The sequence below is a fragment of the Esox lucius genome, chromosome 16 (genome assembly GCF_011004845.1).
Source record: "Esox lucius isolate fEsoLuc1 chromosome 16, fEsoLuc1.pri, whole genome shotgun sequence".
NCBI lineage: Eukaryota > Metazoa > Chordata > Actinopteri > Esociformes > Esocidae > Esox > Esox lucius.
This window is the reverse complement of record NC_047584.1, coordinates 32,720,727-32,735,500: the sequence shown is the minus strand read 5'-3', so window position 1 is coordinate 32,735,500 and position 14,774 is coordinate 32,720,727. Positions and strand designations below refer to the sequence as shown.

At 46.0% G+C, this 14,774-nt stretch overlaps 2 protein-coding genes across 3 annotated transcripts in view; one reads left to right on the top strand and one right to left on the bottom strand.

Moving 5' to 3' along the window:
* Window positions 1–14,774, bottom strand: part of uxs1 (UDP-glucuronate decarboxylase 1) — a 46,282-nt gene that overhangs the window by 16,803 nt on the left and 14,705 nt on the right. For both annotated transcript variants that reach the window (XM_029125886.2, XM_034286768.1), the window contains 6 exons: window positions 13,742–13,785; window positions 11,807–11,867; window positions 8,072–8,252; window positions 3,448–3,552; window positions 2,701–2,760; window positions 2,131–2,252 (listed from right to left, as the gene is read on the bottom strand). In XM_029125886.2, coding sequence (XP_028981719.1) covers window positions 2,131–2,252; window positions 2,701–2,760; window positions 3,448–3,552; window positions 8,072–8,252; window positions 11,807–11,867; window positions 13,742–13,785 — 573 coding nt within the window. The remainder of the gene's footprint in view (window positions 1–2,130; window positions 2,253–2,700; window positions 2,761–3,447; window positions 3,553–8,071; window positions 8,253–11,806; window positions 11,868–13,741; window positions 13,786–14,774) is intronic.
* Window positions 8,314–10,973, top strand: LOC114841034. Its single transcript, XM_029125887.2, has 2 exons — window positions 8,314–10,425; window positions 10,566–10,973. Exons 1-2 carry the CDS (start codon window positions 9,470–9,472, stop codon window positions 10,648–10,650), a joined length of 1,041 nt encoding a protein of 346 aa, XP_028981720.2. The 5' UTR covers window positions 8,314–9,469; the 3' UTR covers window positions 10,651–10,973.

The window sequence follows — 14,774 nt, the reverse complement described above, 5'->3', positions numbered from 1 at the left end:
CAAGCCACCTCAGCTGACCCCTCTCGATGTGGAGGAGCAGCGGCTCTACTCTGAGCTCCTCCCGGGTGACCGAGCTTCTCACCCTATCTCTAAGGGATCGCCCGGCCACCCTGCGGAGAAAGCTCATTTCGGCCGCCTGTATCCGGGATCTTGTCCTTTCGGTCATGACCCAAAGCTCATGACCATAGGTGAGAGTAGGAACGTAGATTGACTGGTAAATCGAGAGCTTTGCCTTGCGGCTCAGCTCTTTCTTCACCACGACAGACCGATACATCGACTGCAGAAGCTGCACCGATCCGTCTGTCAATCTCCCGTTCCATCCTTCCCTCACTCGTGAACAAGACCCCTAGATACTTAAACTCCTCCACTTGAGGCAGGCACTCTCCACCAACCTGAAGTGGACAAGCCACCCTTTTCCGACTGAGGACCATGGCCTCGGATTTGGAGGTACTGATTTTCATCCCCACCGCTTCACACACGGCTGCAAACCGTCCCAGTGCATGCTGAAGGTCCTGGTTAGAAGGGGCCAACACGACAACATCATCTGCAAAGAGCAGAGACGAAATTGTGTGGTCCCCAAACCTGACACCCTCCGGCCCCTGGCTGCGCCTAGAAATTCTGTCCATAAAAATTACGAACAGAACCGGTGACAAAGGGCAGCCCTGCCGGAGTCCAACATGCACTGGGAACAAGTCTGACTTACTGCCGGCAATGCGGACCAAGCTCCTGCTTCGGTTGTACAGGGACCTGACAGCCCTTAGCAAAGGACCCAGGACCCCATATTCCCAAAGCACTCTCCACAGGATGCCGCGAGGGACACAGTCGAATGCCTTCTCCAAATCCACAAAACACATGTGGATTGGTTGGGCAAACTCCCAAGAACCCTCCAGCACCCCGTAGAGGGTATAGAGCTGGTCCAATGTTCCACGGCCCGGACGAAAACCACACTGTTCCTCCTGAATCCGAGGTTCTACTATCGGCCGTATTCTCCTCTCCAGAACCCTGGCATAGACTTTCCCGGGGAGGCTGAGAAGTGTGATCCCCCTATAGTTGGAACACACCCTCCGGTCCCCCTTCTTAAAAAGAGGGACCACCACCCCGGTCTGCCATCCCAGAGGCACTGTCCCCGACCGCCACGCGGAATTCCATTTCAGAATTTTTATTTTTCTCAGCATAATAATGAAAAATAAAACAAAGATAGGAACCAAGGTTAAACTGCTGCAAGAAATCAGCCCAAACAAATCTAAAATTTGTACCTGGCTTCGCTAAATACAGCTGCAGTAAATGTAACCATGATGAATTCAACTTTAATATGCTGTTTGTAATGTTGATCAAGGGTTAATCAAACTCCTTGAGATGTTCTAGGTGTTTACAATCCCTCCCGCTGCCAAGGCAGGTTGTCTCAGAAACAACTTTAACAAAGAGTGAATGTATATCAAAGTAAACAATAATAATATTCAAACAACTATGCTATTCGATAACATACAAATAATGATGGAACTGCCCTAAAAATATAATCCAACAGTGATCATTTTCACAACAGTTTGTTCTTCCATAGTATCAGGATGGCCAAACACAGACAACGAGTCTACCCAGAGGGATGACAATAACCACAATCTGTCAGTGACACTGGTCTCAGATTGGATTTATTTGATTTATCACCCGCAGCAACGTGGCTTTATTTCGCACAAGGTTAATACACAAATAAAGTCCCCCACTCAGCTGCCAAGGTTAGTCAACCCCATTTGATTTATGCGATGCGTTCACCACTGTCAGGAGACACACCCGACCAAGCATGTGTGTGAGTGTGTTGCCCGTCGTCGTGCCTGTTTCAGGTGTGTGAGTGTGTTGCCCGTCGTCGTGCCTGTTTCAGGTGTGTGAGTGTGTTGCCAATCGTCGTACCTGTTTCAGGTGTGTGAGTGTGTTGCCCGTAGTCGTACCTGTTTCAGGTGTGTGAGTGTGCTGCCCGTCGTCGTGCCTGTTTCAGGTGTGTGAGTGTGTTGCCAATCGTCATACCTGTTTCAGGTGTGTGAGTGTGCTGCCCGTCGTCGTGCCTGTTTCAGGTGTGTGAGTGTGCTGCCCGTCGTCGTGCCTGTTTCAGGTGTGTGAGTGTGTTGCCCGTCGTCGTACCTGTTTCATGTATGCGTAGCACATGGTCTCCGCCACACGCTTGCCCTCATCGTAGCAGGCCCGGGGCCCAATCGGGTTGACGTGGCCCCAGTACTCCTCGTTCTGGGGGTGCACCTCCGGGTCTGAGGGAGGGGAGTCCGGAACAAACAGAGGTCACCACAAATGTTGACCTCCCGCAGACACACCCCCTCGGATAGTGGTTCAGGAGGAGAGACTGAATAATGACCGCAACAGTCTGGCGTTTAAATGAAAGGACAGACTCAACCTGACCCCTGCTTGACCCTGCAGCTCAGGGTACATGATAGTGGTGTCACACACACACACACACACACACACAGTAGGGTTTTATCAGTGTGTTGACCTAATACCAAACCACCAAAATCCATGTCACCTATCTGCTAGCCTCAATCCAACCCAGATTAACTCAACCTTTATTCATGTAGCACATATGTTGTAATAAACTGAATATCACATGGGTTTTGCGCACGCGCACACACACACACACACACACACACACACACACACACACATACACATTCTGCGATTGGTGAGTCTTTGTGGGCCTTTTACCTCCATACACTTCAGACGTAGATGCCAGCAAAAGACGGGCTCCAACTCGCTTCGCCAACCCTGGAGGGAATCAGACAAGAGCAATAAGACCCAGAGCCAAAAAGAGTGGAGAGGCAGACTAGATCAATGAAACCCAGAGCCCAGCCTGAGGAGAGATACAGACCAGATCAATGAAACCCAGAGCCCAGCCTGAGTAGAGATACTGACTAGATCAATGAAACCCAGAGCCCAGCCTGAGTAGAGATACTGACCAGATCAATGAAACCCAGAGCCCAGTCTCAGTAAAGATACTGACTAGATCAATGAAACCAAGAGCCCAGTCTGAGTAGAGATAATGACCAGATCAATGAAACCCAGAGCCCAGTCTGAGTAGAGATACTGACTAGATCAATGAAACCCAGAGCTCAACCTGAGGAGAGATACAGACTAGATAAACGAAACCCAGAACCCAGACAATAGGATGGCTGGTTCACTCGGTCAACACTGTCGTCCCCAGACAGTCAGGGCTGTTGTCCCCAGACAGTCAGGGCTGTTGTCCCCAGGCAGTCAGGGCTGTTGTCCCCAGGCAGTCAGGGCTGTTGTCCCCAGACAGTCAGGGCTGTTGTCCCCAGACAGTCAGGGCTGTTGTCCCCAGACAGTCAGGGCTGTTGTCCCCAGACAGTCAGGGCTGTTGTCCCCAGACAGTCAGGGCTGTTGTCCCCAGACAGTCAGGGCTGTTGTCCCCAGAAAGTGTGCTTCTGTACTCACCCAGCATGTTGAGGGTGCCAATAGTGTTGGTTTTCAGGGTCTTGATGGGGTTGTACATGTAGTTGGGAGGAGATGCAGGAGAAGCCAGGTGATAGATCTGGTCCACTGTAAAGGGCAAAATGGGTAAGTAATGTACAGCAGCCAATAAGTTGAGAATCAACTCACAAAATGTCCAACTTTTCATTCCCACTTGCACACACACATACTCAATACTTGTACATTTGCAGGTTATCTGCCTCCATTGCTAATTTAGAATTGCCATTTTGCACTGCATTTGCCTTCATTGCACATCTATACATTCCTCTTGTAACATCCACTTTACTTAAAACATGTACATTTCCTTCCATGTACACTTCGGGTTAGATGGTCAATGCACTTCATTGTACTGTACTCTTACTGCTCCATGACAAAGTTGAATCTAATCTAATCAAATTAGTGTACAAATAATGACACATTTGGCCATTTTGTATTACAAACGGTTTGTTTCAACAAAAAGAGCTGCTTTCCGTCATAAAATCTATCCTTAAATTACTATGGCCGTTCATTCTGGCTTTATCCTTAAATACACAGATGCATTCTGAACAGAAGGCTGGGAGTCATCAAAACACACTGAATCTTACATTGTACCAGGAAGACAGAAGGTACAAACACAGAGACATGACTGAATGGTAATTTCGTGAGGGACATAAACTTCTGAATTCTGAGAGACAATTTGATCAACCATTTGATCAACTGGATATGTATCGCCAAAGGTCTGGTCCGCATGCGTCTAAACTGACAGAGAGATAGAACAAAAAGGAGCGGGAGTGAGAAGAACGAGAGGGAGCGGGAGTGAGAAGGATATAAGGTAGAGGGGAAGTCTGTCTATAGAAACAGAAATCCTTACAGTATTAGTGATTGGTTATATTAGTCTTTAAAGGCACCACACTACTCTGTATTAGTGATTGGTTATATTAGTCTTTAAAGGCACCACACTACTCTGTATTAGTGATTGGTTATATTAGTCTTTAAAGCCACCACACAACTCTGTATTAGTGATTGGTTATACTAGTCTTTGAAGGCATAAATCTAATTCGAAGAACGCAGCACAGCACAATGGCAAGACAAAGAGACAGGTGATGAAAGGACATGATGGACATTGAAGTGGAGGGAATAGTATGTTTCCATTTTAAGAAACTGGACTTGTGCCGCAGAGCAGAGACGGGCTGATGAATACTTCCCAAAGGCACAGTAACTAGTTTTCAGGACACTTCTTTTTGTATGTTTTGTTGTGTTATTGAATTAATGTATAATTGATCAGTATTTCTTTAATCAGAACTTGGTGAGCAAGTCAGACACAACTCGGACAATATAGCGTTTAGTACAGAATGGCAAACCGAGCTCAAAGCATTTATTGCGCTCTTGTATGTGGTGCATATTGATGTGGATTCCTTCTGGTCTGACCGATATGGAGTGGACTTTTCCAGAGACCATGCTACACCACCGCTTCAGAGATATTATGTGACACTTGCGTTTTTTTACACAAGGAGACAAAAAGACTAGTCTTGGAAATCAGGAGTGAACATAACTGTTGATGAGCTACTGTTCCCAACAAAAGCTTGGTGTCATTTTACCCAGTACACGGCCAACAAACCCGATAAGTTTAGGATCAAATTCTTGTTAACTGCTGATGTCGACACGAAGTACATGCTCAATGGCTATCCCTAAGTGGGGAAATAAGAAACCAGACCAGCGGGGGAGCAAATCCATTTTGTTTCTATAAATAGGCTGTAGCCTGTGTTATTCATCCTTTGACATTTATCGTGTTTATCAAGCAATCGTGCTTTAGGCCTATGTACGGATATTCATGGGGATATCCTTTGATCTTTGCAAACTGGTCGATAATGTCTCTTATTTTTCCTTATACAAACAAAATTCTAATTGATTTCAACAAATTGAGTAGTGTAATATTCATTTTGTACATTTGTAGGGTCTAATGAAAATACTAATGAAAATACTAATGCCTGTGTTCTTAGAAATAATTGTTCTGCGAAATCCTTTTTTTTTTTTTGTTCTATGATATGACCCTCAATACAAACACATTCTTGTATTTTTCAAATTCATTAAACATTTAAAACAAACATTCTGTAATTCATTATTTTTTATACTTCCATATAGTTTGATGACGACCCAGTGGATGAACTGATGCTCTGGCTGGATGGTGATGCTGTGGAGGAGAAGGTCCATGCTAATAGGGACGATTCGAATGCTAATGACGAAAACCAGCGTTTGGCTCTGGCGGGTACTGGGTGTCTGAAAGGCCTGGCGGTTCTAGTATCAAATGAAGAACGTCTGCGGACTGTGATCTTTAGATCTCATCTGTGGTGAGACCTGACTATTGCAGTCAATTCAATGTTCTTGTGTAAAAAAATACAATACAATTTTAATGAAAAATACATCTATAACAAATATTACCCGCAGGGACAAAGCTTTCAGATTTCTGTGTGTTAAACTTCAGGTCACAGTGGTGTGCTGTGGGATACTGAACCCACAGAGAGACTGTTCCTCTGAGAGTAGTTTTTCCATCAACTAACAACATGGGGCTGTAACGTGTCTGATCGGGGTCTTAATAACAACCCCTAATCAAATACCATGCTCACCTCAGCACCATTCAGATCTGAAGGCTTCTTTTCACCTCTGGTTCTTACCTCAACTCTCCCACTCTCCTGCTCATTCTTTCACTCCCTCCATTCCCCTTTCACCCCCCCCCCTCTTTCACTCCCCCCATTCCTCTTTCACTCCCCCCATTCCTCTTTCACTCCCCCCATTCCTCTTTCACTCCCCCCATTCCTCTTTCACTCCCCCCATTCCTCTTTCACTACCCCCATTCCTCTTTCACTCCCTCCATTCCTCTTTCACTCCCTCCATTCCTCTTTCACTCCCTCCATTCCTCTTTCACTCCCTCCATTCCTCTTTCACTCCCTCCATTCCTCTTTCACTCCCTCCATTCCTCTTTCACTCCCTCCCCCCTCTTTCACTCCCTCCATTCCTCTCTCTCTCCCTAGAGGGCTTTCCTCAAGCCAAAAAAGCAGGTTTCTTAATGCATATATTTTTTAAACCACTTCTGTTGCATTTCACTGTACTCACTTATTTATTTTTATAGCAGTCCTACTTTAGTATAATACATGATTGCAATTAGCATTTTTGTACATTGAATATATTCTCCTAATGTATTTTAAATACATAATATATTTAAAAAAGGGGGGTGATGAAAGAGTAAATAATACCAATGTGAATCTTTAATTCCATATTGCTGCAGTTCTCAACCCTCTCTTTGGGACCCCAAGGGGTCTCAGGATTTAGTTGTACCCTTCAACTTCACCTGAACCAAGCAGTCAAGGGTTTGATAATGAGTTGGGGGGGCTCTAGAACGCCTCAAATGGAACAGGTGTGGGTCCCCAGGAGAGCTCTGAGTCCCCAGGAGAGCTCTGGGTCCCCAGGAGAGCACCACTACTGTGTTTAACAGGCAGCCAACAGAAGCTGAATAACAACTGAAAGAGCTTCCTGGCAGTCACATTCACATGCGAAGACAAACAGAAACATGTGTTTGCGTACACAGGCAGACAAACACATGCACACACGCACACACAAACATGACAGGAATATCAACACCAGTTCACCTTTCGACAGCAGCATTCATACAGGGAGTATTGACTGAATGAGATACCAAACTATTACGCTACTCTCTCACGAACCTTATCGAGGAATGGCAAAACATTGACAGAGTCCCAAATTAAGGCCGTTTGTAGACAAAATGTCACTTGAAGGTGCAATATAAAGAGTTAAGAAATAAGGAAGATTTAAAGGAGAGGCGTGGTTGGTAATTGTGGAAAATGGGAACGGTGTACATTGCTTTGATGGTCAAAGTCTGTTGGACTTGCAGAGAATGAACATTTGCTTTAAATGTAAATGGAGAGAAATGGTTATTGTGTGTCTAGCCGTCTCTGTTTGACCAGCGTGTCAGCTTGTCTGTCAGGGCGCACGTTCAATGAACTCGTCCACAAGAAGGTTTGTTTCATCCAGACGACCCTGAAACTGCTAAACATGCTCTTCTTCAGATGCAGGACATCAAAGATGCAGTGGAGTGTAGTCTCAGCTTCAAAAGGCCAGAGGTCGTCCTGATTGGCGCGTACACAATCATTAACGGCATCGGTAGCATCAAGGCTTCATCACCCCCCTGGGTTTGTTGGCCGTGTGCTGGGTAAAACGGCACCAAGCTTTTGCTGCAAAGTCACGACCTAAGCCATGATGACCTGCCGCCCAGCGGTTTACCCAGGAGTTTCTCTCATCCCGGTGGGAATATTGTAACGTGATTTAGAGGAGAATGCACCAGGTGCCCAAGACAGTTACGTCATGTCCCAGAACTGTGCTGCATGGGTCCCCACTAGCGCCTCCCCTCGCCACCAGCGCCTCGTCACAAACACCTCCCCTAATTGTGGCTCCTCCTCCGGGGACCACGTCCAGTCACGCACAAAACACGCCCACCAGGCTGTCCACCACCCAGGACCCAAGTATCTGCCCTCTGACCTTTTAACCAAACAAAAGCTCTGGTGTGATGAATAGTCTAACCCGCGTCTTGACCCACCCTCGATGTAGAGGGGCTCCACCACGTCGTGGTTGATGAGCTCGAAGTTCTCGTGGCCGATCCAGTGTTCGACGTTCCTCTTGCGGCCGGTGAAGAAGTTGTCCACCACCGTCACCTCGTGGCCGTCCATCATCAGCTTGTCGGTCAGGTGGGAGCCCACAAAGCCGGCCCCACCAGTGATCTGCCAGGAGGGAGAGAGGGAGCAGAGACAGACGAAAGAGAAAAGGTATGAAAAAGAGAAAACATTTGTGAAGATCGATGTAGTTCTGGATAGACCGTGAGACAGGGGAAGAAGAATGACAGAGTAACTTCCCCTCGTCTCACTTCAGCGTTGAACTCTGATACAACTAATAACATAACAGAAAGCGGCGGATTAAAGGCGCCCGTCTGAAGGACCTGCTTACAGCACAGGCCTGATCTCCACCGTAGACTGGGCCTGGAAGACAGATGCAGCGACCGGTCTATCACAGGGCATTAGTGGTGGAGTATTAGTCAGGCACACAGACAGGACACTAGGGATGTAACGATGCGCTCCTAGACGCTTTAAAATAGATGGAAATGAGACGATTCAAGTCGGTGGGGATGTTAAACGAATCGCAATACACATTTTAAACAGCAGGGGCGCTGAAGCTGTATACTTTGACCTCGGTTTGTAGGCAGTGTAGCAGCGAGCAAGTTGTAGCGCTAAACAACAGCAAACATGGCGAGGGCAAGTGTGGATGTTGACATGGAGGATGCCCCATCCTCGTTCAAATCAGAGGTGTGGCGGCATTTTGGCTTTCCGAAGACTAAAAATGAACGCGGTAGTGGCAGAAAAAACTAAAACTGTGTGCAGATACAAAAAAGAAGATTTTAATATAAACTAATAGCACAACAAACATGACGCAGCACACAATCCGTGACCTCGGTGAGAAGCTCCAGTCACCTTCGTCTGTAAACCGTATTAACAGGCCAAACCCCACTGACTGGAGGATGTGCAGCCCCACTCGCGGTGATGAGAGCAAGAGCCACGGGGATAACAAGGTGCATCAGTCTTTTCATGGCAAAAGATATGAGGCCGTTTTCTGTCGTAGAAAATGAAGGATTTCGGGTTACTGGTCAACACATTGGAGCCCAAATACACCATCCCATCACGCCCCCACTTTAGCCAGACTGTCACGCCAGCGCTTTACAGGGGAAACAAAATCTAAGGGTAATTGAGACCCTCAGAAAAGCAGATAGCGTATCAATTACAACCGACAGCTGGACCTCCAGGGCTACACACAGTTATCTTACGGTCACAGCCCACATGATAACCAGCCAGTGGGAGATGCTTAATGTTGTTATCCAAACTAGCCTTCTGTTTGAAACACACACCGGGGTTAATATTGCTGAAGTTTTAAAATCTGCTGTGGGTGAATGGGGGCTTCAAAAGGCCAACAGAGGAATTTCTGTTGTCACGGGCAACGCGAGGAATATGGATGTTGCTGTCAGAGAGGCTGGGCTGGCCCCCCATGTCAGGTGTTTTGCCCACACCAGCCTAGCGGGTTTGAGTGTGCCACGCGTGAGCCGTGCCCTTGGCAGAGGGCGGCGAATTGCTGCCTTCTTTCACCGAAGCTCCACAGCCACAGCGGCACTCCCAGCCAAACAGACACTACTGGAGCTTCCAGCGCACAAGTTAATGTCTACGATGTCTGCATATGGTCGAACGCTATCCGGATCAGCAGTCTGCATATGGTCGAACGCAATCCGGAACAGCAGTCTGCATATGGTCGAACGCAATCCGGAACAGCAGTCTGCATATGGTCGAACGCAATCCGGAACAGCAGTCTGCATATGGTCGAACGCAATCCGGAACAGCAGTCTGCATATGGTCGAACGCAATCCGGAACAGCAGTCTGCATATGGTCGAACGCAATCCGGAACAGCAGTCTGCATATGGTCGAACGCAATCCGGAACAGCAGTCTGCATATGGTCGAACGCAATCCGGAACAGCAGTCTGCATATGGTCAAACACTATCAGGAACAGCAGTCTGCATATGGTCAAACGCAATCCGGAACAGCAGTCTGCATATGGTCGAACGCTATCAGGAACAGCAGTCTGCATATGGTCGAACGCCATCTGGAACAACAGTCTGCATATGGTCAAACGCTATCAGGAACAGCAGTCTGCATATGGTCAAACGCAATCAGGAACAGCAGTCTGCATATGGTCAAACGCAATCCGGAACAGCACTTCAGAGTACAACCACCTGCTGGAGAGCACTGGATTCGACCCCAGATTCCTAGAGAGAAATCTAGAGAAAGACCAGCGCAAGGATGTATTCCACAGACTGAAGGAGAAAGTGGTGCTGTTGTGGCAGAACCATATATTGTATTTATTTTACTCTCTCTCAAAATAGATTTTTTAATAATTTGTTGATTATTATGGCCTGTGTTCAAGTGTTAATTCTTGCAAGAGTAATGATACAAATTATAACAATTTGTAACCCCTATCACTGTTACTCTGTGCAGAATGAAAGTGAAGAAGGTGCCAGTGGCCACCCCCCTGCAGCAGAGCAGCCTCTTAACCAGACAAACAGAGCAGGAGCTGAGCTGAATCAACCTCCTTCCAAGAAAACAGCCTTGGAAGATCTCTTTGGAGGCACTTTCAATGAGCCAGCACAGAGCTGAAACATCAATTTCCCCCATTAGCTGTCCACTCAAGTGGTGGAAAGAAAATGCTAGGCTGTTCCCACTGCTCTCCAACCTAGCAAAAGCATACCTCTCCACACCAGCCACCTCTGTCCCTAGCGAAAGGGTTTTTTAATCAGCAGGGGACATTGTGAATATGATCTCAGCTTTTGCCAGAAAATGTGGATATGCTGATATTTCTTAAAAAAAAACATGTAAAAAGAAATCCAAGCTAGGAAAGCCTTAGTTTGTTTATTTGAAAAGATTCCTTTTATTTGTATTATTAATTTACTTACTTGATTTGGGATTTGTTTAGTTTTATTATTTACATAAAATATTATATATATATATATATATATATATATATCTCACATATCACAAAGGAGGTGAAGCATTTTGTCTGAGTGAGAAATAATAAAAGGACACTTTTTAATTTTTTTGTCTTCAATCTCATTTTGTGAAAAAAATTAATTGTGAGAAAATTGTATTGTGATACCAATATCGTGAATCGTTTCGCATTGTGAGTTAAATGAATCGTTAAACCCATCAGTTTGGATTAATGAAATATATAGAAACATATGGAAGACACAGAAACACAGAGAGACGCACACTCACAGACAGACACAGACACAGACACAGACAGAGACAGACAGGCGGACACGTCCTAACATGTTTGCAGAAAGCTGGCACCATTCATTCTCCACATGTACTATATGATTTTCCGCAGACGAATATCTGCCACCATTAACCTGAGAGGACAACGAGTGTCCAGCCAGGGAAGAATGATGAGGAGAAACGGACCTCAACCGTTGTTGGATGATTAAGGGGTCTGAGTGCTGGATGAATAAAGGCTGAGTGGAGGAGGTAGAGAAAAGAGTAGATGATGGAGGGCAGAGAGGAGGAAGTGGAGAGAAAAGACTAAATAATGGAGGACTAAAAGCAGGATGTGGAGAGAAAAGAGTAGATGGTGGAGGGCTGAGGAGGTAAAAAGTGAGTGGTGGAACGCATTTAAGTCCAGAAAGCAGAGAGTTTGTGTGAGTGTGTTTGAATGCAGTCATGATTGCTGGTTTAGAAACACTCACCAGAATCCTTTTCCGATCCTTCTCTGAAAGGAATTTCACAGGAGGGTATTTCTGAGAAAAACTGGAAATGAAAAGAAAACACTGCCAGAATTAAAACATTGATAGAAATACCGTCATTAGATTTTAACGAATAAAACTGCTGAATACAATGAAGAGTAGTAACATGTTGACGCTGAGAAGATGGGATTCTATTGGGTCCAAACAATCAAGCTGAGATTCTTGGTACCCAACATAACTTAATTAAAGCAGGGACCCAAATGAGAAATGTGCCATCGTTCCGTGACTCAAATAGTTTTTCCAAAGTTCCAAATTCTGACGATCAGGTGTATGATGAGTCTCCCCACAACCCTTACATTTTTGGGACGTGGCCTTGTCCTAGGGGTGTCATTCAGACATTGTAGGACACAGGGATCAGGGCACAGAGAACCGTGTGCGCGTGCGCCAAAGTAAGACTCGAATGGCTATTAGCATAGCCACAACACACTCTGACACTGGCCGTTAGCATAGCCACACAGGAGAGCCACAACCCACTCTGACACTGGCTGTTAGCATAGCCACACATAGCCACAACAATCTCTGACACTGGCCGTTAGCATAGCCACACAGGAGAGCCACAACCCACTCTGACACTGGCTGTTAGCATAACCACAATACAGTGACACAGATGACCAGAGACATGTTCCATTATCACATTCATCAACCCACATCCACAGAACTCTACGGTAGCCCCTGAGGTCAAATTCCAACCGCAGTGTTGATCGTTTTTCCAGGAAAAAGAAGAGGCTGGACCAAATGTGAACCATGCCAGTCTTATTGCACGCCACCACACTGCAGGGGAAAACTGATTGCTTTTTCATTACTACGCTTTCTGTTCCTTTTCAGTCTTGCTCCACTCATCCCTGACTCGTTGCTTATCTGGAAAAGATGTGGCGTTGGGGGAGAAATTAGATTTCCACTCAATTTGCCCGTGTTTTGGGAGAGATAGCACAGGGAGGACCCCACAAGCCGCTGGGTGCCCTTTAAATGAATGAGACTGATGATCACTTAGATGTGCTTGGTAGCTGCCAAGGGAGGAACGTATGCGTGTGTGTGTGTGCGCGTGCGTGTGTGTGTGTATGTGTGTGTGTATGTCTGTGACAGAGTGAAGTAGTGACAGGTAAGAAGAATGAACAAAGAAAAGAAAGAAAAGAGACAGAATGAAAGGAGACAGAGACTCAAAGACACACAAGAAGTCCAGTGCCTCCAGTCAGTTCATTCCAACAAGGGCCCTAGTTAAGGACCAGCCCCAGAAAGCCTGGAGGGCCACAAGCACCAACCAAGCCCTTGAAAAGCAGCGTGTGCTTCTCCTTGGATTGTCCTTCACTTCAAAATCACCAGGTGAAACACACGGCTCAGGAACCTCACTCGGCACAGGGGATGTGATGAGGGGCTCCGTTACCCAATCCAACAACAGCATTACCCACAACTGTGTTCTGTCTCCATGACTACCCCCACTTGACATCAAGAGTGATATACAGAACAGTTAGCACGTCACCTGAAGAGATAATTTACAGTATAATCAGTTAACCCAAAACCCACAGTGATGATTTACAGTATAATCACTTAACCCAAAAACCACAATGATGATTTACAGTATAATCAGTTAACCCAAAACCCACAATGATGATTTACAGTATAATCAGTTAGCACACTACCCAGAAAGCTCATGAACCAATGTTCAGAGGAACCAACAGGCCCTAGTGATGAACAGAAAAAAAGTGAGTCCAGCCAATCATGTGGGTTCAGAGCATGTAGACAGGACGGTTCTGCAGCTCAAAGCGCCATATGTTATGAATAAACATGCCACAGCTGCGGGATTAACAGTGTGTGTGTGTGTGTGTGTCAATGTGTGTGTGTCTGTGTGGTCTGTATGTCCACTTGATAAAGAAGGCGTACCTCAACTCCAGATCCCGGATCTTCTCCCTCAGGGGAGCAACCGCCTGTGACAGAGAAGAAGAAAGAGAAAGAAAGGGAGAGAGAGAAAAACAGAGATAAAAGAATGAGAAAAAGATAGAAACCGGTCCTAAATGTGCCAAGACGAGAGTGCCATTACAATGGCCCCTCCCCCCTGTCTACTCCCAGAGTATAAGAAGCCCCTCCCCTGGAGGAGGCGGGTCAGAGAGCGTAAGGCCTTCACTCCCCTTGAGTAGAGATGACCAGAGACATGTACAAAAAAGCGAGGTAACTTCAGGAGTAACTTTGTAACATTTGGTGTAACTTCCTGATTAACCCAGATACGTTTTCCCAGAGTTATGCTGTCATGGCAATTTACACTGCATTGCTAAGCTACTCCGAGCAGGTTAACTCAACGTTACCCAATAGGCCACGCCCCAAGACCACAATCTTTTCCGGAAAAATTCTGGCACATTTGGAAGAGCCAATCAACATTGGCACACGGATCTCTGCCGGCTTCCGAGGCCAGATGTATCCAATGCCACTTGCCGGAGAGGAACGCCGTTAAACAGACAAGTGTGCCTTGCTTTGCGATATTTTCCCAGCTGACATTTCATGAACTCCATCGGACATGCTGAACACCTGATCAGAATACACATACACCCCGTCATTTCACAACGTTCATGTATTTGATCATAGTACATTACAACCAAATGCAGTTAGCATCTAACCAGAAGTGCCCTCTTTGTCGTAGCAAAGCCCTCAGAAAACCTTTCAGATGCTGTCGATGATGGCCATTATCGTTCAAAACACACATTGCCCAATTAGTCAAGAAACTGAATGTGTCTGTCTTTTAATAGAAGAAAAATAGTCTAAGCGGCAAAGTAAGCCCAGGCTTCAATGCCTCCTAGCTTTTAATAAAGGGACACTGATGGAGGTTTAACATGAAGAACTGTGACTGATCATAATGGATGGTTCTTCCCTTTTCCATGCGTGAAACATTTCATAAAAGCAGCAGCAACGCCAATAAAGTCCA

Excerpts from the sequence above, each read along its gene's own strand:
- LOC114841034 (XM_029125887.2), top strand. The coding sequence starts at position 9,470 with ATGGGGGCTTCAAAAGGCCAACAGAGGAATTTCTGTTGTCACGGGCAA. Across the intron at positions 10,426-10,565 it reads TTGTGGCAGAACCATATATT|AATGAAAGTGAAGAAGGTGC; the intron begins GTATTTATTTTA and ends TACTCTGTGCAG.